General features: G+C 39.0%; 3 protein-coding genes and 1 long non-coding RNA gene across 4 annotated transcripts in view; all 4 read left to right on the forward strand.

The window, feature by feature from the left end:
* LOC135082872 (eyes absent homolog 2) overlaps nucleotides 1–2,924 on the forward strand; it is a 57,533-nt gene extending 54,609 nt beyond the window's left edge. The window contains exon 15 of the mRNA XM_063977636.1: nucleotides 594–2,924. Within this exon, the coding sequence (XP_063833706.1) occupies nucleotides 594–775 (182 nt within the window). The 3' untranslated portion in view covers nucleotides 776–2,924. The remainder of the gene's footprint in view (nucleotides 1–593) is intronic.
* Nucleotides 2,925–4,043: 1,119 nt separating this feature from the next.
* LOC135083119 (uncharacterized) lies at nucleotides 4,044–5,160 on the forward strand. Its single transcript, XR_010259542.1, has 2 exons — nucleotides 4,044–4,655; nucleotides 4,942–5,160. It is a non-coding gene; the product is annotated as an uncharacterized LOC135083119 (long non-coding RNA).
* A 3,413-nt stretch (nucleotides 5,161–8,573) lies between these two features.
* On the forward strand, nucleotides 8,574–16,960 carry LOC135082660 (intraflagellar transport protein 52 homolog). Its single transcript, XM_063977451.1, has 9 exons — nucleotides 8,574–8,721; nucleotides 10,748–10,965; nucleotides 11,616–11,751; nucleotides 12,656–12,804; nucleotides 13,333–13,481; nucleotides 14,441–14,588; nucleotides 14,964–15,067; nucleotides 15,533–15,674; nucleotides 16,035–16,960. The coding sequence occupies exons 1-9, from the start codon at nucleotides 8,606–8,608 to the stop codon at nucleotides 16,205–16,207; spliced, it is 1,335 nt and encodes a 444-aa protein (XP_063833521.1). The 5' UTR covers nucleotides 8,574–8,605; the 3' UTR covers nucleotides 16,208–16,960.
* A 172-nt stretch (nucleotides 16,961–17,132) lies between these two features.
* On the forward strand, nucleotides 17,133–21,676 carry LOC135083028 (probable threonine protease PRSS50). The gene is made up of 6 exons (XM_063977791.1): nucleotides 17,133–17,971; nucleotides 18,046–18,196; nucleotides 19,123–19,284; nucleotides 20,197–20,290; nucleotides 20,865–21,023; nucleotides 21,602–21,676. The coding sequence occupies exons 1-6, from the start codon at nucleotides 17,233–17,235 to the stop codon at nucleotides 21,674–21,676; spliced, it is 1,380 nt and encodes a 459-aa protein (XP_063833861.1). The 5' UTR covers nucleotides 17,133–17,232.
* Nucleotides 21,677–24,117: the final 2,441 nt, after the last annotated feature.

Consider the following 24,117-nt stretch of genomic DNA (forward strand, 5'->3'; position numbering starts at 1 on the left):
GGTGTTTTGCGTAGGAAGTCCACCCACAAGGTGGACCGACGACCTCATAAAGACAGCAGAAGGCGCTGGATATAGGACGCTACCAACCGGCCTTTGTGAAAATCATTGGGAGAGGCCTATGTTCAGCAGTGGACGTCCTATGGCTGAGATGATGATGATGAATACGGTATTATTTTTGTAAACTGACAAAAAGTTATAGTAAAAGAATAACGTCACAATATGTTTGCTGCTATTTAGCGAATCAAGCGTTTCACTGCTTTGGACAGTCCTTTAGTTCTTTTTTCTTTTCTTTTTTTGTCCAGTTATTATTCCGATATTTTAATAGTTGTTCTGCTATTCAGGAAGTTTGAAACTTTCTTTTCTTGAAAAAAAGTTGCATTTGAGCCATCGATTTTTTTTTTGTTTGACATAAACATACTTCGACACCTTGTAGAAGATTATTATAAAATATTTTTATAACATTTGTTTTTTTATTTTCTTTATTTGAATAATATTAGTGCAATATTTTTTTAAAATTTATCATTTTACAATAGTCTATTTAAACGATATTTTTCGTCAATCATTTTAGTAACGATCCTACATTTCATTCACAGGCAAAGAAACATGCTTCGAGAAAATAAAGCAGCGTTTTGGCGAACGGTGTACGTACGTAGTAATAGGCGATGGCCAAGACGAAGAAGCGGCTGCCAAGGCCAAGAACTACCCCTTCTGGAGGGTGTCCAGCCATTCTGACATAGCTGCGTTGTACAACGCGCTCGATATGGGCTTCTTATGATTTGCTGCTGCCCTGGTACACGGTTTTGTTGCGAAGTGCAAATGGATCGAGCTCCTCCTATGTGTTTATGGCCGCCTGGTACTTCAGATTCAGTTTGTTAAGAAATTTGCACATTAAACAATAAAAAATCTGATCAAAATAGTATTCAACCAAAAACGTGTAAATGCCATTCTCATTTAAAAAACGGTTGATATTAAAAATGGTTGTTACTGTTAGAAAATTCAAAAACATTACAAAAAGAAGCGACTGTGTGACGGAAAATAAAAGAAACAAGAATGACCTTGATATTAGACCAAAAAATAAAAGGCCTCTTACGATATTCTGCTGTCCTAGTACTCGCAACACAGTTTTAAAGGTCAAAATTATGTCGAATCACGTAATGCCAATACATGTTTTTAGATAACACTGAATGATTTTTGTATCAGCGTTAATGACTCCTAGATCGTCTGACGCTCTAGTACTCTTGACCTTTATTTTAAGTAGGTTTGGCATTTTACGAAGATAATTTACAACATTTTTTTTTATCTGTCATCATAAAATTACACCAATTACACGATACAACTTTTGCATTTTGCCAAAAAAATAAATGAATTATTTTATTATAAACAATTGAAGAAGCAGCACTTATAAAAACTTAAATGAAGAATTTAGGAGTTTGAAATTCATTTGAACGAAAATGTGTGATACGATTTTTGAGACAACTTTTCTGAACGTAAACTTTTAGTTATAAACATCATATCAAATGGCTATTATAAAGTACACGATTTATTTCTAAGCCATTATTTTAGTTAATTTAAACTATCGTTTAGTTTATGAAGCTCAAAGTTAGCTCAAAATCTACGAAGAACTAAAATTGTTTATGTAAATACTATGTTATGTAGAAACATCTACGAAACATTGTAAGTTCATTCCTATTACATAAGTTTTATATTTTACGCAATGTACAGACATACATTTAGTAATATTTAGTGAAAATGTATTTATAGATAATCTCAGAGTTGATATTTTTATTTTTTAAATTCTTGTTTTAAGTATAGAGGGCGCTCTAGTGTCTTGTTTTTATAATATTCATATTTTCATTTTTTACAGCCTAATAGATTTTTTTCATTTACACATTTATTTTCCACTGCAATGCAATAAGTCTCAAATAAACAAGTATTAAAAATAGAGAGTCCTCTATAGTTTCATAAAAGGCCTACTTATATCTTTTCGAAAATCTTTTTTGTAACAGTTTACACTCAAACAATTTTTATAACAATACCACAACACTACTGCCCGCAGTGAAATTATAGCACAACTATTTTAAAATCTACCACAAACCCAATGCTTATTTTCGAAATATTTTCTTTTTTGTAAAAATTACACCTTTTCTCCGCCAGTGGCGCTGTTTCAAAAAACAGTCTATTTATTTGTCGACCTATTTTATAAACAGTAATATGTAGACAAAAAGACTATTGTAAATTGTAACTTATAATGGTTACATTTGAGCACATTTTGAGTTTTGGCGTTCTAATGCACAATCACAAACCTTCTTTCAAAGTACCTCTGCTATGTAATTTAGGATCAATTAGTTAATTAATTACTCAGTACAACTTAAATATACTAGCGCAAGTTTTTTATATTGTTCCAAATATTTTTGTTTATTTACATGTACAAATATTGAAAAAAACTGAAATGTTTTGGCTGTGGTGTCGAAATTATATTTATTGTAACTTAACTCATATCATTTTAGTAATTATTTCTTATTATGAAGTCCATGATTTCTACAATGGCGGACTTCATGTCAACTTACACCCGTATTCACAAACGATACTTGCTTAAGTGAAGCAGCAAATCGAACGCACGGCGTTAAATATAGCTCTGTGATTGGTTCGTGTGTCACCCTGTGCGTCCACGCACACTGTGAGACCTCATAGTAATGTTTGTGAATACGGGCGTATGTCAACTTAGTTTTAATTTATGTGGAAATCTTTAGAAATGTTTTTAACGGAAAATAGCAATATTACTTTAAAATGTCTAGAGATGGAAGTTTGTAAATAAAGTCCTAGGCATAGGATAGAAATGGCTTATTCTTATTCTAATTGAATACGAATTTTAATTCGGAAGTTATGATTATTCGAGTTGTAAATAAAATTATATTATTTGACAATTTATGCATTTTATTTTATTCCCAAATTATGAATTCATCATCATCATCATCATTCATCTGATCAATAGCCCGACTAAACTATCGGCCAACTAAAAATCAACGGTGTGCGCCTACTCTTAGAGGTCTCTTGCTGAGACAGTAACCACACTAGTATGGAAATAAGTATACTATTTTCAAGTTTCATTCATACAAGATGTTAAAAGTCCCTATCCATTTCGAACTCTAGGTGAGTAGAACTAGAGCATTTGTAATTTAACGTTCTTATGAATGGAAAATATTAGTAAAATGACGACGAAAGACTTGTTTTGTTCGTGAAAGGGTGAAAACACTAGATTAGAGCGGCTCGTTGTTCTGTTATCTGACCTACATCGAGAGGCGGGCATCACGGGGCTCAAAATTAACTGCCGGAAGACCCAAGAGATGCGATCTGGAGTGAGGAATTGCACACCATTACGGATTGGTGCAGAGGATGTGGAACGTGTCCACAATTTTACCTACCTCGGGAGCGTCATGTCAGAGACTGGAGGTACCGAAGAGGACATCACTTCGCGCATTGCCAAGGCTAGAGCCACCTTCGCACAACTTCGCCCCGTATGGCAGTCACGGAAACTGACCCGAAGGGTCAGGATCAAAATTTTCGGGTCCAACGTCAAATCCGTGCTGCTCTATGGGTGTGAAACGTGGAAGGTCACCAAAGTCATCTCGCACCAACTGCAGGTCTTCGTCAACCGCTGCCTTCGCCGAATTCTCGGCATATACTGGCCTGAGAAAATCTCCAACGTCGAGCTATTGGAACGCTGCCACGAAATTCCGATCGACCAGCAGATCAAGCGCCGCAAGTGGAACTGGATTGGCCACACTCTCCGAAGGGATCCCGATCACATCCCCAAGCAGGCTCTGGATTGGAACCCCCAAGGAAAACGCAAACGTGGTCGCTCCAAGCAAACTTGGCGGCGCACTGTGGCAGACGAGGCGAAGAAGATCGGCAAGACTTGGAGCGAGATCAAACACATAGCTCAAGACCGAACGCGATGGAGGACTGTTGTGGACGCCCTCTGCCCCATCTAGGGGACATAGGACCATAAGTCAACTAAGTCAAGTTGTTCTGTTATAGCCTGACCAGTAGGCCTAAGATGCGCGCATCGACAATGACATGATATGATAAGACAATTTTCGATCACGTAGATAATTTTATCATTTTCCCTAACATGGGACCATCGATAGAAAAGTCTATCGACCGCTATCGCGTGATAACCGAATTGTTGCCATATTAAGAAAAAATTGCGTTATTATGTTGGCCAACCTTGAAATATTTTAGCTCATTCGTTCAATCTCGTTCATTTCTGCTACTAATTCGGCTAAAAACACATATCTTAAAGCAGTGAGAACGTCATTAAAAAAAAGTTATGTCAATTTTGTTGACATTACATGACTGCTTGATTGTATTTGTTTGTGTTTTTAAAATTGTATTTTTATGTTTCCAGTCTTATTTTTAATATTTCTAAAGTACGGAAAATATCAAACGAAGAGATAACCAAGTTAAAGAAAAACAATGAAGAATTCCTAATCATACCGATAGTATTAAAGAATGAAGTCTTCAAAATTAACAGAATAACCGAACTCCACTACCTACCCCATAATGCGAGGTTTACAGTAATTATTCAACTTACATGAAGCAGTCAGAAAGTTTATTGAGATTTGAAAAATAAAGTTACACTCATATGTAGCAAAGTAAGTACCTAAAGTCTAAAATATTAGCTATACTCCGCAGATCTTGATTTTCATAAGTAACAGCACCGGAGAAAAGGAAAAATATCTTTATTCCTACAAATAAGCTTTCACCTTCTTTCCTATATTTATTTCACATAGTTCTTTCACCGTGTAATAATACTGTGATCAATATTTTGTATGTAAACTTAAAATACAAATAGGATTAAGTAAATGTTTCTATTTATGAACTGTTTATGTAATTGTAATATTTATAATTGTGTTTAAATAATATTCTTTCTTTTTTCAGACAGTGGATGAAGAAGTGTGGGATTATGAGTGATTATTTCATTCTAAAGCAGACATAATCAAGTCTTGCTCACTATCATGAAAATTTACAATAACAATCAGCAAGAAAAACTTCAAGGGTACTGGCTAGGCTAACCAATTCATGGAATTCTGTTTGTATTTGAAATTATAAATAGCTATTGTAAAACAAAAGTTTTCCAAATAAAGATTTTGTAAATAATGGTTGAATTATTTTGAAATTACACTGCAATAATGAATTTATTGCCTGCGTCCAGCGCCTTTCTGCTACCATTATGATGTCGTCGGTCCACCTTGTGGGTGGACGTCCCACGCTGCGTATTCCGGTACCCGGCCTCCACCCCAGAACCTTGCTGCCCCATCGGGCAACATGGAAAGCATTGGGGGAGGCCTAAGTTCAGCAGTGGACGTCCTATGGCTGAGATGATGATGAATTTATTATAATGGAATAAATTGTACAAGATTATCATCCTGTCACATTAAAGCCCTTAAAAAAGACCACATGGAGGAATTAGATTGATAGTAATGTGGAATGTATGTATGGTATCACCATCAAGTTATAAAATTAGTAAAATTCATTTATTCTCATTGTTATTATAGCAAGTTTGATTACACATCCCACCCAATGCTAATTTCTGACAATGACCTTGCCACTGTTTGATGTAGACACAAGAAGCTCGGTCACCACATTCCGCCCCATTTTCAATAATTTTACAAGATTATGTACAGATGACAGTAGGTACTTAAATCAAGCTAAACACTGTGGGGTATCTCACGACATTTGCAACTTAATATGTATTGTCTGATGTACTGTTGACTGCCTACCTAAGTAGGTAAGTAATGGTTATTTTACAAGGTAGGTAATGTAATAATTAATATGTGGGTGGGACTGTGGGAGCACTAAGATTTTGCAGCTAGCGATTATAAACTGTCGCAAGATTCGCCTCACACTGATAAACTCTTGAACTAGAACTCAATCTCCACCTAGAAGTAAAAGTATCACAAAGGTGCTAGATTCCTTTCTTTGAATTTTACTAGCCTCAAATTAGTCGTAAAATGTCATTTACCATTATAAATGATAAATAAATAGAGTTAAAGTAGCTTGCAAAAAAGTTAATCTCCTATCGTCTTGCTATCGTGGGCAAGGATCGAGGACGATAAAAACACCACATCCTATCCTATCGTGATGTCAAAATATGATATAGTTAGCGCTTCATGTTAGGGCTTGACAGGTTTATCATAAAAAAAAAAAACAAATCTATCACTATCACATTTTGACAGATGACATGATAATTTTCGGGGTGCCATGTTAGCGCCGGTAGATAAAACGATATAGTGACGTCAAAATCGATATAACGCCGCGATAGCAGTTTATCACGGCGCGCATCTTAGCCCTGCAGGAACATAAAAACCCTGGCATAGAGGCGCGTCAATTGCATTTGATAGTGCAACACTGAGTACAGTCGTACCTGTGTTAAATTAATAGGCTTACTTTATGTATCAGGATTCAGGATTACGGGCTAATTTGATATTTTCATAAATTAACGAAAAAATATTATTATAGGTAACCTGGTTTAAATAAATTAAATGAAACCATCAATCGAGCTAGTAGGATTTATTTTATTATTCATCAATAATCAAATTCAGAACTTGAATATTCAACTGCAATGTCTGCTCATGAACGCTTCAAACTCGGTACTTCTTTCCCAATTCCATAAAATTCAACACTTAGATGTTGTTGTGTTAGTGATATTTTTTTTTAAAATAGGTAGTTGAAACAAATTACAGCTAATTTTCATAGTGGACTGTACTATACGATAAACATGTCAGTCAATTTGACAACCTTTGTCGTAAACATTATTCAATGAAAATATTGTCCGAACCCTTAGTATTTCTCTTCGACAAATACTTTAACACATTGTGAACCACTTTTCTTTCACGACTATAAAAAGATTTTAGTAATTTAATTCACGAAATCAATTGCGCACATTTAAAATAAAGTTTGTTTACACTTTGACAGCAATAGACTGACATGCAAGGTGACATGTCAATGAAGTTTTCAGTTACTGTTGCCATTAAAAGAAATTAGTACCATTAGTTTTCCGCAACATGGCGAGGGTTTTTATTAGAGATGAAACGGATAGTTGTTTGGCCGGATACCGGATACCGGATATCCGGCCAGCTGCTAGGCCGGATAGCCGGATATCCGGCGGCCGGATAGTTGACCCATTGTCTCGTTGCATGTTGTGACGAGTTTAGCGCCGCACAGGTGCTTCGAAAGCGATCGGTGGGTCTATTAGTACTTTTTTTTTTAATCTGCGGCTGAAATTGCCGGAGTTCGGTTTCAAACAAAACAATTTGTTGAATATTAAATCAATAATGTATTTTTTTTTAGAGCAAGTAGACTAGTCACACTTTTCTGAATAGAATGTCAGATTTTGCCACTTGTCTAGGGGGCAGATCAATTCGGGCGATTTCGGTTGCCATCGTGAGTAGGTGATCGAATAGCAAAAATTAAATTAGTTTACTTACTGCATAATCTGACTGAACTGCATCATGACATCAGACCATCAGTGAAAAAAAGATCGCCTATTTTATCAACCGACTTCAAAAAAAGGAGGAGGTTCTCAATTCGACCCGTATGTTTTTTTTTTTCTATGTTTGTTACGCGATTACTCCGCCAATTATGAACCGATTTGAACAAATCTTTTTTCGGCGTATAGGTAATACCTCAAGGGTGGTCCCATTTAAATTTAATAATAAAAAAACAACCCCCAAGGGTGGAAAATTGGGGATGAACTTTTTTATACGCAATATCTCCGCCGATTATATCCCAATTTGAACGATTTTTTTTTTGTTGAATATGTATTATCAAAAGGGTGGTTTCATGCGAATTTGAAGAAAATATTTCACCCCCAAGGGTGGAAAATTGGGGATGAACTTTTTTATACGCAATATCTCCGCCGATTAAGAACCAATTTGAACGATTATTTTTTTGTTGAATAGGTATTATTTGTGTTCACGCATTTGAAGTCGGTTTTATTTTTTTTTTAAAGTTATTTGGCAATATTTCGACTTAACAGATATTTACTATTTATGTATTCGTCATTAGAGTGAATAGCCCAGCAAAAGAAATTAGTTTTTTTAAAGGCCTTGATATGCCTTTTTGTAACTTTTTGGACTTTAATTATAAGCCGTCATTATTATAGGCCATTTTATTGATGTTTACCTCAAAGATTAATGTATTTCATTTTATTACTAGGAAATTATCGTAGTTTTTTAATATCCGGTATCCGGCCGGATAGTGAGTTACTATCCGGTATCCGGCCGGATAGTAAATTTAGGCCGGATATCCGGCCTACCGGATAGTTACCGGATATCCGTTTCATCTCTAGTTTTTATGTTCCTGGTCGGGCTATACAAGCAAGTGCTCTAGTCTATACTCACCTTAAGATTGACTTTGTGTTAATACTACAACCTTTTTATTGATATTTTAGTATGTATGTTACATACTCTTTGAAATCCATGACAATATGACACAAATAAACGGTTGCCTAGCAACGGACTGACAATGACAACAAAATAAACTAGGCATTGCGTAGAATACTTGTTTTTGTGTGATAAGTTTGTTAAAATAAAATAAAATAATGAAGACAATAGTAAATACGATACTTTTCGACGTGTCCAAAAATGAATTGTTCAAAATCAATGAAAACTACAAAATGCTGCACAGGAAATTGAAGACCACGTGGAAAGTTATGATGTGAGTGTGTATTTTACGCTTCTAACGGCCGAATACTGAAACGCTACTCAAATCTTTCACTCAGCTGACGGGCTCCTAAATTTAAGTATCCTTCAATTTTAAATGGTATTCTCAAACGCCACTCAACGAATTTGAAGCCGTGATCAGCTAAGCAGCTCTCAAATGTTTACAGTCATAATGGCAACATTTACCAAAAAAAGTATGTTTTCATTTACACAAATGATAACTTTACGTTTTTTATCCATTACACGCAGCATCGTTTGGTTATGTATTGTCTTTTATGGAAATATACTCAATCAACTTAACATAGAACAGTTTATTTTTAGTTTCTATTATAAATAAATCTCGTTTTGTCATATAAAAAATTAATGCTTGCATTTTTATTTAATTAAAAAAATAATTTTATAATTTAAAAAAAAAAAATTAAATTTTAAAAAGATACTTTTTATTGTTGAAATCTATTAAGTGGCGATCGTGGACCGAAACGTAACCACAATTGACATTTATCATTGTTGACAGAGCATCAATCAAATTGACAAATCAACAACTCTTGGAAATGCTGCTATAGATGACCCACGCTGAACTGTCCCACCAAACTCAATGACAGGGGGGCGCTACCATCGTTCAACTATATGGTTTCCAACATGGCAAAAATCGGAACTAGCGATCCGGTATTGACGGTGGCGCCCCACTGTCAATGTCATGCATAGGACAGTTCAGTATTTTGGAACTATATGCGATGTCCCCTTATTCCTCAGAAATAGGCATGTTTGTATTGCGATTTCATAGCAGCTATTTTGGTTGTTACTTCGTGCACTATACGATGCACAGTTGGCTGTTAGATGTGGAAGATATCACCTTGTACACGTTCATAACTTCCCGTTGCGTAGAACAGTAGGGTTATAATAAGTATTTGGTCCACTGGTTGTATGGCGTTTGGTGAGGGGTTTCAAAGAGCTTCCAAATTATGAATCCAGAAACAACACCGTTTCTAGAGACGCGGAACCTCGCTCGGAATTGCATGTCATTATAATAATATTTTTCAATAGCGTTCAGCCATTGGTTCAGCCTTATTGCGTTCCTGCGATTAGATCTAGGTATTTCCTCGAGGCTCGAAAGAAATGATAACGATGACACACATTATTTACCACTATTTAGGTCGATTTAGGTATAAGAATAGGATTTAAGATACCGGGCAAGCACTCTCAAATTTAACAGCTGCTTAAGACGATTTAACAGTTGTTTGAGTAATGCTTAGCGTTGAATGGCGTTTCAGTATGTGAAAATTCATTTGAGTGGCGTTTGTGCAACTTAATTTGAGAGGTGCTTAAAAATTGAGAACTACTCAGATATTGTTTTGAGTACCTATGCGAAATGTAAGTTTAGGAGCTGCTTAACTATTTGAGAAGCCGTCAAATATTTAAATGGCGTTTCAGTATTCGGCCGTAAAGTACTTATTATTTATTAAGTAATTTAATTTTAAAAAAAACTTGTAAATCTTGTGGAATAATGCTTAACCAGACGACCAGAAATCCAGGGTTCGATTCCCAGCTCGTCTGAACTAGATGAGACTGAAGGTGACAAAATATCTTGTTCAGCACAAGGTTTAATTAAATAAGGAAGCCGACGCATTTAAATAAGGAAGAAAGGTCGTGGGTTCGATTCCCACCTTAAGCAATTCGATTTCCAATTAAAAGTTAGGTAGTTTGATAATTATTAATTAACGTTAGAAAATTTTAATAACAAAGTACCTACCTAGGCCTTACTGCACTCATAGTATAAAATAAAATCGATATATAAGTAAGCAAATAAACAATTTGAATTTGAATGTATATGCTTAGATCTTTAGAACTACGCAAAGGATTTTGATGCGGTTTTTTTAATAGATAGAGTGACTCAACAGAAGGTCTATAGGTATAAAACATGCATACCAATTATAGAAGAGAAAAGCCGGTAAATTCCATTGCAACCGTGCGAAGCCGGGGCGGGCCGCTAGTATTTTAAATAACTGAAATAATTTTTCTAGCAACCGCGACGAGCTCTCCGAAAACATCTTACAAGACGTGAAGATCCTGGTAGTGGCTGGGCCTCAGAACGCGTTCACTGATGATGAGCTGGCCTGCTTAAAGGGCATGGTAGAGAGAGGGGACTCGGTTCTGGTAGCCATGACCGACGGGGGGGAGGAGAGGATGAATACCAATATTAACTTCTTTCTGGAGGAGTATGGGATTGTTGTTAACAATGGTAGGTATTACTTTAGTATGCTTTAATACGAATTGACCTTTCATCTATTAGTTGTACCATTTATCTACATAAAGACACTTTAGGAAGACGCTGGGAAACATGGCGTTAGGTTATGGCGTAGGGGGTCCTGGCGCCTACCATGCCATATCCAATGGATACGGGAGGGGTGCACTAGACCATTCTGGTGGGCACAGACTTACGCCCGTATTCACAAACATTACTATGAGGTCTCACAGTGCGCGTGGACGCACAGAGTGACACACGAACCTTTATTTGCTGCTTCACTTAAGCAAAAGTTCGTTTGTGAATTCATACGGGCGTTAGTCCGCGCCGCGATAACATGGGCGATTCCGTGTGATTTGACTTCCATTTTCTTTGAAAGGACAGTTCATAGTAGGTAACTGATCATTTTATCTGACCGTTTATGTCCAGATTAGGTACTTGTGTTCAAGTTATTCCTTCTGAGCCTCGAAATAATACTTCTTAAGTCATTTATCTGAACCCATATTCCGCTTTTTACCCGACTGCACCAGAAGGAGAGCTCATTGTTTAGATTAAGACCTAATTGTAAGCACTTAATAAGCAATAAAAAATTTGAATTTGAATTTGAGCTGTGTTTTATTTTCTTTATTTTACAAATTTCTCCCCAGATTGCGTGGTCCGGGCCAAGTACCACAAGTTCTACCACCCCAAGGAGTGCCACATCTCTTCAGGGATCCTCAACCGAGCCGTCGTCAAGTACCTCATGAAGATACCCAACTACACCAGCGAGTCCGACGACTATCTGTGAGTACACTCTTTAAATAATGTTTGTTTATGAGAATAGGTAGATAATGAAAGACGAAAGTAAAATAAACAAATCTGCTCTTTACTAGGTAATGCATATTTATTTATTTAAGGATAGTAGGTACACAGCACAATATCAATCTGTAATAACAATGTTTTTTAGTAGATTTTGTAGGCCAATTATGACTATCCAACATTAACATTTCTACATACCTACTCGAGTGACAACCAATAAGGATTTAAAATATCCTACTGAAGGGAATCTAAAACATTATGTAATTTAAACAATGATCCATCACACACTGCACCATGCATACCGAAAGTTTTTTTTTTGTTTTTAGGGTTCCGTAGCCAAATGGCAAAAAACGGAACCCTTATAGATTCTTTTTTATGCATGCATACTTAATGCATACCTAAATAAAATAAAAAATCACGTCAGTTCTATTCATGTAAGTCCAGTGTAAGAACAACGGGTCTAATACCAACTCTCACTCACTCCTACTGCTGCAACTCCTGTGTAGCTAGCTAGGATTTACTTCTTTATGACCACCAATAAAAAATATTTAATAAACTCAGTTTGTCCCAGAGTAAATTTTAACTGTCACGAGATCCAAGAAAAGAAAACAGGAGTAGGTACCTTACCTTTAACAGCCAGTGCAAATTGAAGTCATCCACTTTACACTGGCTTTTCACGTGGTCACGATGAAAATGATGACAATAAAATAAAAGTTTTAAATATTAACCAATAAAAGATACTTATTCAGTCAATGTTAATTTAACTTTTCCGTGTGAGACCGCAACTGCTCAGCAGATTTGATAACAAGACATTTTTACAACTAATAATAGTCCCTAAATCTTCCGATAGAACTCTTAGAATACCACTAACCTTCAATCCCATCATCAGTGAAGACCCAGCGACTCCAAACTTCGTGTACCCGTACGGGGCGACGCTCACGGTCAAGAAGCCAGCTGCGGCTCTGCTGTCAACCAGCGATGTCTGCTACCCAGTGAAGAGGCCGGTGGCTGCTCTGTACACTTCTGAGAGGAGTGGAGGTAACACCATCAAGTTTTTACAGCAAAGAACACCATCATACCACCATTTGACAGATCACAGTCCACAAAGAACGTTCGGGATGATTTTACCCTGCTGCTACCTCTTCTTAAACTTAAAAAGTGCAACAGTTAAATCTAAACGATCACGAAAATGTATCTGTCACGAATATGTTTGTATTGATATGATCCAACAACAATTAATAAAGATTTGTTTCTAGCGTAAAAAAACTATCAGATCACACGTTAAAAAAAACACTGCAAAAATCACGTCCGTTGCGTTCGACAGCTTGACACGAAATGAGCGCTTGTTGTCCTTTACTACCGTCATTTGTTACATTATTTACAATCATGTTTTTTTTTATGATATACTTAGGTAAAAAATGCTTGATGTAATCTAGTACTTAAAAGTAGAATACACGATTTGAAAAAATCGAGGACAATGAGAAAGCAAACTCTATCTGAAAGGGCGAACACTTTTTAACCCAGCAGTGGAAAAAATATCTCTATTTAATAAAATACAATTTTCAGGCAAGCTCTTCGTGATAGGCTCCGGCCATTTCTTCGCGGACCAGTACCTGGAGTGCGAGTGCAACGACTTGATCCGCGAGATGGTGTTCAGCCAGCTCGGCGGCGCGTCAGACCTGCACCTCAACCCGGTGGATGTTGAGGATCCTGATGTAAGCACATGTATACAAACAGCCTGATGGTATTGGTAGTTGACTGACACCTACAGTAGGCGCGCGAGTTCATGTCCATCGGGGCCTTACTTACTTACTTATTTACTTATACTTATACTTACTTATAAGTTGCAAAAAATATGGAATAAGTAGATAAGGTTGACCTACTTAATTGGTAATAATTATCGATATCGACATTAGCATAATTAGTTAGGTAACAGCACACCGCATTCCTCAGGATGGACATGAACTCGCGCGCCTACTGTAAGGCTAGTCTTCTATAAATGCCGTAGGCCGCGTATAGCGCAGCGTCACGCCGTAGGCCGCATCACAATGCTTGGTATAGAAATGTACTGTTGTAGTCTCTTTCAAACCTTAAAGTCGGCGTATGGACTTCGATAGGAAAGATTGATTGATGCTGACGTACGCCGTTAAAAAAGCATTTAATAAGAGACCGTAGCTGTGCCGTAGCCTATTGTCGGTGATATAGCCCGACGGATTAACAACCTGAAGTGACAATGGGTAGGGCACATAACACGCGGAAGTGATAACCGATTGGGCAGCAACGTTCTGGAATGGAAGCCACGTACCGGCAAGTGCAGCATAGGACGTAACAGTTCCAGGAAGGCGCTGCTTGCAGGCCGCTACCAAATGGTCAGTCTGGAAATAATTGGGGGAGGCCTATGTTCAACCGTAGTGGACGTCTTGTGGCTGAAATGATAATGTAGAAATATTTACCCATGTAGTTCCGGCAGAATAAAATAGGAAAACGCCCACTTTTCCTGTGGATGTCGTAAGAGAAGACTAAGGGACATCAAGGCTCTCCAAACCATTTAGCCAGCATAGGGGAGTGTAGGCTAAATCGATCATTTGCCTCTGAGAAATTAGAGATGTAGGTCTACTTATACCTTGACGTATTGACGGTATTGCTACAGCCGTAGGGATGATGATGATTCCAGGTGAACGAATACCGCACCCTGGGCGATACGATGTGGCTGAGCACGGTGCCGTGGCCGGAGCCCGCCACCGCGCCGCCTCCCAGGCTGCATCCTTTGCATCCGCACGCGCTGTTCACTTGGAGGCTGTTCTCACTCAACTTGGCCCAGTGTACGTTTCGTCCGTTTCACCTAAATGACGTCCACTGCTGGACAAAGGTTGCTCCTGAGAAATTCCACAACGACCGGTCCTGTCCACTCTATGTCTTTCGGCCCGTGGTCCGCCCACTGCCACTTTAGCAACTCTTGCGGGCTATGTTGGGTCTTATGTGGGTCCAATGACAGTTTCAACATAACCTTCCCTTGAGACAAACCTAGCCTTCTTTGGCTGTTTTATTGGCGGTCAAGCTGTAGATCCTGGCTACACATGAGTTACAGCGGTGGGAAGATATGCTGAGTTTCCATTTTGATTCTATTAGCATACTTTTTAATTAACCTTCTAGCTTTGTATAAACTAAATAAACCTAGTCTTTGTCTTAACTTTCAGTGCCAGAAGTACTAGGACTGTATGACGCGCTGGGGGTCAAGCACGAGCCCCTGCGACTTATCGCGCCGCAATTCGAGACTCCTTTTCCGCCACTTCAGCTTGCAGTAAGTAACGGGAGGCAAATCAAGCTGTAGGATTTTGTAATAAACTTGATATATTTAACTAAATTATCTCTCAGAAATTGAAACATTTGATATCTCGAGATATCTTATTTTTTGTACCTACTTTCCAAAAAACGATAGTTTTAATATAATCCTTTAAGCGTTGCTTAACTAACTATATGTATACCTTCAAACTTCGTAGGTAGTTTGACTTGTGGAGTGTAAGATCGAATAACGCCAAATTAGACTCCATAGGTAAACCAAGCAACTAACGCATATTGGTAATTGGCAATAAAGTAGGTATAATAGGTAGCTATGGCGACCTCATAAATGTAGCAGGAAGGCGCTGGGTGCAAGCCGCTATCAACCAATGATTATCTAAATCATTGGGGGAGGACTATGTTCAGCAGTAGTTAATTGTCCTGCCGCTGAAATAATGACGATGATGATGATGATTTTTCTACCCAGGTGTTCCCTCCAACGTTTCGCGAGCCTCCACCACCTCCACTGGAGCTGTTCGACCTGGATGAAGCCTTCAGCTCGGAGCGCTCGCAGCTGGCGCGCCTCACCAACAAGTGTCTGCAGCCGCCTGGTACTAGAATGGGCCAAGGTCAGTACATAAACTGGTACCTAATGCTTGCTAACAGCCTATCTTAGAACTGATGGCCGTTAGGGCAGAAAAGTTTTGAGTGACGACCCCGGACCAGAAAGCGTAGTGTAGGCTAGACAGGCTGGCCGAGGCCGATGCGAGGATCTAGCGAAGGTGGCTGAAAACCCCTGAATGTGGGCAGCGCGAGACCAGTCGTTGTGGAAATCAATGAGGGAGACCTTTACAGCCTAAATACAGCCTGTAGTGACATTTGGTTGAGACGCCAAACAGCCCGAGAACTTTTACGCTATCAAAGTTTGTGAGGATGGACGGATGTTACTCCATTATCAAAAACTATGACATTCTATTCTTCTTCTCCAGGAGACGGGCGTCAAATTGAGAACGAGCTGGAGTACTACGTGCGCGAGTGCGGGCGCGTCGTGCGGCTGTCGCGCGCCGAGCACGCGCCCGAGCACGCGCCCTCCGCCAAGCAGCTGCTGCACCAGCTGGCTGTCCAGCTGGCTACATACAAGAAGATCGCGCCGAAGGACTGAAGCAGAAATGACAAAGAAAAAATAACAAAACGACCAAAACTAATACTTTATATTGTACCTCCTCACCCAAAAACGAAGGTCCTGTACCAGCTGGCCGTGCAGCTGGCCACCTACAAGAAGATCGCGCCGAAGGACTATCGGCATAAGCTGAAGATAAGACCCATAGATCTGAAAAAAACTATGTAATCAAAATCGACGATGACAAACTACAACCACCAGCTGGCTACTTACAAGAAGACTGAAGCAGGAACAGCAAAGAAAAGCATGTCTATGTAGCACAGCATCATGACGAAAACTAACTACTACTTTAATCCGAACCTCGCCCTAAAAATGAAGTCTGATTCGCAACATTTCATTTGATCTATAATAGACGAAGACGAATAGAGTGAGTTGGTGAGCAAGCAGGTCCTGAACCAGTTGACGGTCCAGCTACTACGTATAAGAAGATCGCGCCGAAGGACTAACGGCATAAGCTGAAGACAAGATCAAACCCACAGATCATGATAACAAACTGGCAACTGCTAATGACAAAATGACTCACCACCAACAAGATCAGCACTGTAGCAGAACATAGGACCGAAATCTCAGTGTGTTTGCGGTTAAAATGACCACGCATGACCATCCTTGAACCAAAACCCCTGTCATAGATACTGCACCAAATAACTAATATAAAATATTGTAGACTATACCTACTTTTCTATTAAATTATTAATTAGAATTGATTGATTTTAAACGTAGAGTTTGTTATTTCTATGTAAATATTAGGAAATGTTAAGTAAATAAACTAATTGTAAAAAGAAGCATAGTCTTTTATTGCTTTTTATAATTAATATCTGCTTAACATTATGATCGAACATTTAATAACGTCAAAGCAATTTCATAAACGTAGAAGATTACAAAACACATAATGCGAATTTCATCGAAAATACGAAAGTTATCGATCCATTTGCCGAGCGCCATCAAAACAGTCGTAAAACAGCTATTATAATTTCTTCCATGATTTCACTTCATGTCGGCACCAAGACATGAAGGTTGTACCATTTGTACTGCTTTTCGTCCACTTACAAGATGTTATATCTCAAGACCAGCCAGCTAAGGCATTCGTCCAATCCTACTCCAAACAACTCCCGAAGAAGAATTTGCAAATAATAATTTCCAGAAAGTTCTTGAATTCAAAACCCTTGCCTCAGCCAAAAAGACCAGCACCAATCAACAAGGGATATACAGCCTTCCCTGCAATCGGATCGGCCGAAAAGAAACTCTACCCTGTTCCTGAGAGCCCCTACTTCCCTATAGACACCAACGAACAGAGGGTCAGAGTCAAGAAAGTCCTACCTGACTATGTCATCGGTGCTGTAAGAAGGAAAAGATCATCTGACCTTCGCCCAAAAGTAATCGAACTGAATCTGAAAGAAGATGACAATAAAACAGAAGTTGAACCTACTAAATCTGCTCCCAAGAAGAAGAAAAGAAGCAAATCCGCTAAAATGAAAAGAAATGCCAAAGCAAGGCAATCACCAAATAACACTCGTACGAAGACTAAATCTAGAAAATTAAAGAACCAAATGAATAGGAGTCGGAATGGAACCAAGATCAGGAAGAAGCCGAGACAATTGAAATACACTAAACGTTCGAAGAGGGGTCACAAAAATAAAACCAGATCCGCAGACAAAAATATAACCAGGTCAGGAGATAAGAAGAAGTCGGTTAATAAAAGGCATAAACCAACGAGCGGCGATGGGCATTCGAAAAAGGCAAAAGAAGGTAGGTAGAGAAAAGTTGTAAATAAAGAGTCGCACAAATACGTGGTTTTATTTCACTTGTCCCTTCCCTTGTAGTTGGCGAAGCCAGGAGATTGATAGCAGCGAGGGACGCCTTGATAGAAGATTACCCCTACGTGGTGTCGATACAGAAGAATCGCGAGCACTGGTGTGCTGGGGCCCTCCTCAACCCTCGGCTGGTCATCACCACAGCTAACTGTGTTTGGAAGTAAGTATTACGGAAGTAATTCATTACATTAGGTTTTTTTGCAATTTTTGGAAAGAAGTGCAAAAGCGTCCATAGTGATAGAGATTTTTAGAGAAATAGGAGAGTGACGGTCAGTCCATCTCGCCACGATACTTTAACTCTAAAAGTATTTCTAGTAGCTACCTAATACCGCGATAAAATCTTATCGTGGTACGCGCAATACGCATTGTAGTCCGGCTGATCAGTTTTGAATTAGGCTATACAATGGCCTACAAGGTTACACCAACTCGAAGACCAAAACGAATTTGTAATTAACGATCTCCTGCAGAAAAATGGCGCAGAAGACCAAATTGGAGACTTTTTGTCGGAGGCCGAGACTCTCTTAGGGTCGCTGCGCCAGCTTAGTTACTCCATAGTGATCTATAAATTATAGTGATCTAGAATTATTTCGAACCAAACCCACTACTCGTACTATAAATAAATTATTCAATTCAGACTTTTTCGACTCCCACTCCAGCGGCGCTTAAAAAGTACTGTTTCACTTGTAAATTGTAAATTCTTTAAATGTCTGCTCTTATAACAGCGTATGGTCTATTTGCATCTTGACTTCTATTTGCGATTACCTATAAATAGGTAGCTAAGCTGATACATAATTTTAGGTCTCATTATTTGTATTTGTATTGCTGTTGGTTTTCATAATAAAATAAAATCTATCTATATAAATAAAAATGAATTGCTGTTCGTTAGTCTGATTAAAACTCGAGAACGGCTGGGCCGATTGAGCTGATTTTGGTTTTAAAATGTTTTTCGTAGTCTAAACGGTGAGCAAATAAGGAAAAATTTCGATGGCTTATTTATTGCCTTTAAGGCGGAACAGAGTTCGCCGGGTCAGCTAGTAAAAAATAAAAATAGGTTACACCAACTCTTAAAACATACTCTGGCACCAGGTCGAGCCGTATCAGCCGTCTGCGCGTGCGCGCGGGCTCTCGCCACACCGACCACGGCGGGCAGACGGCCAAGATCCAGGAGGTCATGAAGCACCCCCAATGGAGCATCCGAAAGAATCCGGACTATGACGTGGCATTGTTACTGCTGGATAGGAACATCAAGTAATGTCAGAGTTCCTTATTTATTTATTTTTATAAGAATTGTATAAATGGAGGACTTAATGTCAATAGGCATTGTATATCAGTCAACCATTGGTCTGGCAAAGAAAGTATGAGAAAATGAGAACAGTGGATAACTTATCTTCCCTAATGAATAAGAATAAGAATGTATACAAAGGTATACAAAGCAAAAGTAAACAAAAAATTAATAAAAACATATGCTGAATAGGCGCTCACTCAGCAAAAATCGCGACATGACGCAAACGTCATGCCGAGTAGCTGGTTTTCAGCGGGAACCAGTGCGTGATGAGGGTTGCACGCCCTTCTGGTCGAGACGGTTTGATCAGACAGGTTATAGGTGAACTACAGTCTGATGACACAGTGAACCAGGTCAGTCTACTTTTAATTCTATAAAACATCTATACTAATCTATACTAATATTATAAATGCGAAAGTAACTCTGTCTGTCTGTCTGTCTCTCTTTCACGCCTAAACCACTGAGCCGATTTTGTTGAAATTTGGCATAGAGATAGTTTGAGTCCCGGGAAAGGGCATAGGATAGTTTTTATCCCGGTTTTTGAAACAGGGACGCGCGCGATAGTTTTTCTGTGACAGACAAAATTCCACGCGGGCGAAGACGCGGGCGGAAAGCTAGTAATTTTGATAAACGAAACTTCTAGAATATTGTGGACTTTAACTCGAGTCGCTAAAGCATTAAAAGAAATGTTGTTGTTGTCTTTTCACTAAAAATGAATTTTAGAATTAGTCGAATTTTAGTTGGTTATAAAATTGAGTAGATAATAATATTCAGTTTCAGGTCGTTTTATTCCAACTTTCTGATCATACTCGTAGCAACAGTTTTTAATAATAATGTAAGTAAGTAGGTACATCTTAATCTCATATTTTCCTACTTAGGTTTTCAGACTCGGTTCACGGGGTAGACTTACCGAATCGGGTGATGTTGCCAGCCTTCGAGGACGCCTGGGTCACCAGTTGGGGCGCGGAGCGGGTGAGAGATTTATTTTACACCAGAGCCACCAAAAATCTTGCTTTCCGAGACATGAGGTCCATTCGAGTCTTCTCTGCCACTTGCTTGAAATTTTTATTAAATACCTACAACGCAATCGATTTGACTACGCACCTCGCTGGAATGAGACTCTCCCTCGCACTTACCCGCACATAGGGTTGTTGCCAGGTTCGAAAAAACACAAAAGCCGGATTTTGTGCTTCATTTAGCCGGACATTTTACCCTAAAAGCCGGACATGTGATGGGGGGTGCAATTAGTGTCATAGCTCACAAGTGAGTAGGTACAATCATCATCGGTTGCCCAACATCCTGATGCGTGCGCTTCATATTATTCTGTGGCTCGAATTTCGACAAAACAACCGGCCGGACAAGACCGTAAAAAGCCAAACATGTCCGGCTAAAGCTGGACACCTGGCAACCCTACCCGCACATCTCGCGTTAACTCCGTCCGTACAGGCAGAGCGTCGATGTGACGTCATGGCAGCCAGGTGCGCAATTAACTCGACCGGATTGTACTGCTTATTTCTAGAATGCTTCTCTGATTTATCGTTTCTAGCGAGATGGCGTGGTGGACAAGAAAGACATGAGCCTCCAAGTGTTCCACACGCGTCTGATGGACCGGGGCAAATGCAACAACGTGACGCAGCGGTTCGGGGTCACCGTGACTGACAACTTCATCTGCCTGTCGCAGATGGGCAGGAGGGCGCCCTGCACGGTAAGGGCTTATTCAAGGCAAACCAGTATGCGGGATCCAGTAAGGGCCGGTTTCCACCAAGGTGGAGTGTTCTGAATAAGCTATCAGATTTCATTACTTCCACTTCTCTTCTCCGCGTCGCCGCCGCCGCTGTCAAATTCTATGGAAAAAATCGTCCATCCGACATTTCTGCGCTCCAATCCGCTTGGTGGCAACCGAGACTAATGGTGAATCCCACTAAACTGGACTGTCGTGTGAAAACACATTATTATAATATTATGTGTGTTTGAAATTTTTTTTTATGCATAACAAGGCAGGTGTTTGACCACAATCGCACCTGATGTTAATTCGAATTGCAAATGAAAACGAATCGGTTTTTTGCGGGACAGTGTAAACGGAATGTTCGTGTGAACGTTAATATTAAAATACGGATAGTTACTAATAAACGGAATCCTACAAAAAACGGATTGTTTTCAAGGGAACAACTGGAAGTCGGGCTATTTTGTTCTTATGGTTATAATGTTCATATGGTGACCAATAGATGGCGCTGTCTCATTTTACATCGCGATATCGTTTTGAACATGTTTTTTGTATTTTAGCGCGACACAGGCGCACCAGCAGTGAGCGATGGTGTCCTGTGGGGGCTCGCTTCATGGGGCATGCGAAGACTGTAAGTAATAAACCATGGACTTACCTACACTAATGCCCGTTTTCACCATCTATCCCTAATTTTTAAGTGACTACTAGTGTAACACATAACAGGAATGATGTTTTCAGGAGTCACTTAATAATTAGGGATTTATGGTTAAAACAGGCATAAGACACATAATTGCTTTAACGCAAAGATGACCATGTTTTATTTAAAAGTAATCACAGTTACTCGCACATTTTTTAACTCTTTTTTTACTCACTTATGTTTAGATAGGTACCTACAACTCGATCGAGTTAACCGCGCACCTCGCTGGAATGCGACTCTCCCTCGCACTCATCCGCACATTTTTCCTTGTTCGCCCCGTTCTAGGGTTTCTGCTCGAGCTTTCTCGAACTCGAGAAAACTCGAGAAATTTGGCTTCATTCGAGACGAGAAAAAAATTACCGGAGCTCGAGAATTCTCGAGTTTCGATTTTGAAGCTTTAATATTCTTGAAAGCCTATTTTCTTAGACAAAAGTAAGTTTTTTTTATTATTTAATAGGTTAACATTGCTTTTAGACTGGCCCAGTCTTTCCTTTTTTAACTGATTTGATTTGCAAGTAATGATCTCAATCGAAACTAATAATGTTCACCTACGAGTATGCTATATTTATTATGTTTGTTTAACTGACTGATTTAAAGATTGAAAAATATGTTAACTGTCTGTTAGGTTTTAGGTACTCGCAAATACGTTTATTCAAGTCGTTGTCTTTAAAAAAACATTATTAAACATATTTTTTTTGTTTATTATCGTAATTTAGGTAGGTTAAATGTAGGTTTATTATAGTAAGTTTGCTATTAATTTGGACTCGTGTTCTTTGGAAAACAGATGATTCAATTGTTGCTCCAGATTTTTATTGTTATTTATCCTTAAATTACACGCGACTTGGTGACTTTTGTTCCTTTCTTTAATTACTAAGTAATGATTATTAGTTTATATTAAGATTTTATTTTTTCTTTCTTTCCTTACCCAAATAAGTGGTACCAAATTCGAATATTGATTGTTGTGCTATAAAAGTAGGTATATTAAGTTAGAAAAACCTGTTTTTATTAAATTTCAGCCGATTTCAACAGTTTTAATAAAAAGACTCGAGACCCGAGAAAACTCGAGACTTTGGCCTCGAGAATTCCCGAAACTCGAGAAAAAAAATAGGTCGAGAAATCAGAAACCCTACCCCGTTCGTACCAGAGCGTCGATGTGACGTCACGGCCGCCAGGTGCGCTGTTAATTCGAACGGTTTATAATTTTATTTTAAGGTAGAAGGTACTTACACAATTTACACATCATACGCCCATATTCACCAACATTACTATGAGGTCTCACAGTGCGCGTGGACGCACAGGGTGACACACGAACCAATCACAGAGCTCTATTCAACGCTGTGCGTTCGATTTGCTGCTTCACTTATTTAGTTTTGCAGGGCAATCGAATACCGCACTTAGCCTCATGATTGGGCCATTGTGCGCGATAGAACACACACAGTGCGCTTGTTGTTATTATAAAATGTAATATTATTAAAAATGGACGAATTTTCAGATGCGGCACTGATCGTTTCCCCGCCATGTTCTCGTATCTGGCCTCGCAAAACAACATGGACTTCATAATCAACGCCACACACATACTGATGGCCGACGAACGTTACTATCCGTTCCCTGACAGGTAATTTAAACATAGATTGTTTTTTGTTTTTTAATCGGATACCTGACGGCTGATGGGGCTTCTGGAGTGAAGGCACATACCGGAAAGCGCAGCGTAGAACGTCCACCCGCAAGGTGAACCAACGACCTCATAAAGGTAATAGGAAAGCGGTGGTGCCACTGCCAACCGGTCATCATGGAAGTCATTTCGGGAGGCCTATGTTCAGCAGTGGACATCCTATGGCTGAATGAAATGATGATGATGATAAATCGGATACTTACCAATCTAGCTAACTGCGCACTTCGCTGGAATGCGACTTTACCTCGCACTCATCCGCACACCTCTCCGCGTTAGCCACGTCAGTATCAGAGCGTCGATGTGACGTCACGGCCGCCAGGTGCGCAGTTAATTCGCCGGGTTGTGAGCACACACTTTTTATGAGAGGCCAAGTTGGTGGGCTCAATATCTACCCTCAGGAAGTACTTTTTCTTGTCTTTGAAAATACTGAAGTGTTTTAATAAAGTAACTTTGTTATTTTATAATGTTAACTAACCTATTATTATGAGTGCCACGATAGTAGTATTTACATGAGCAACCTGCTTCTTTCTATTATCCCCTAATTTTACTTTTATTTCAAAATGTAGGGTAGTCATATTAATATTCCCCGCAGGTACCCTACGTCGCGGCCGCGTCTCGAAACGCGCCCTGACATAGTGAAGTGGTAATAACTGAGAAGAAAATAAATAAAATAAAATGACGGCTTGAATTCAGAACACACAAGACGT

This window comes from Ostrinia nubilalis, chromosome 22 (genome assembly GCF_963855985.1).
Source record: "Ostrinia nubilalis chromosome 22, ilOstNubi1.1, whole genome shotgun sequence".
Taxonomy (NCBI): domain Eukaryota; kingdom Metazoa; phylum Arthropoda; class Insecta; order Lepidoptera; family Crambidae; genus Ostrinia; species Ostrinia nubilalis.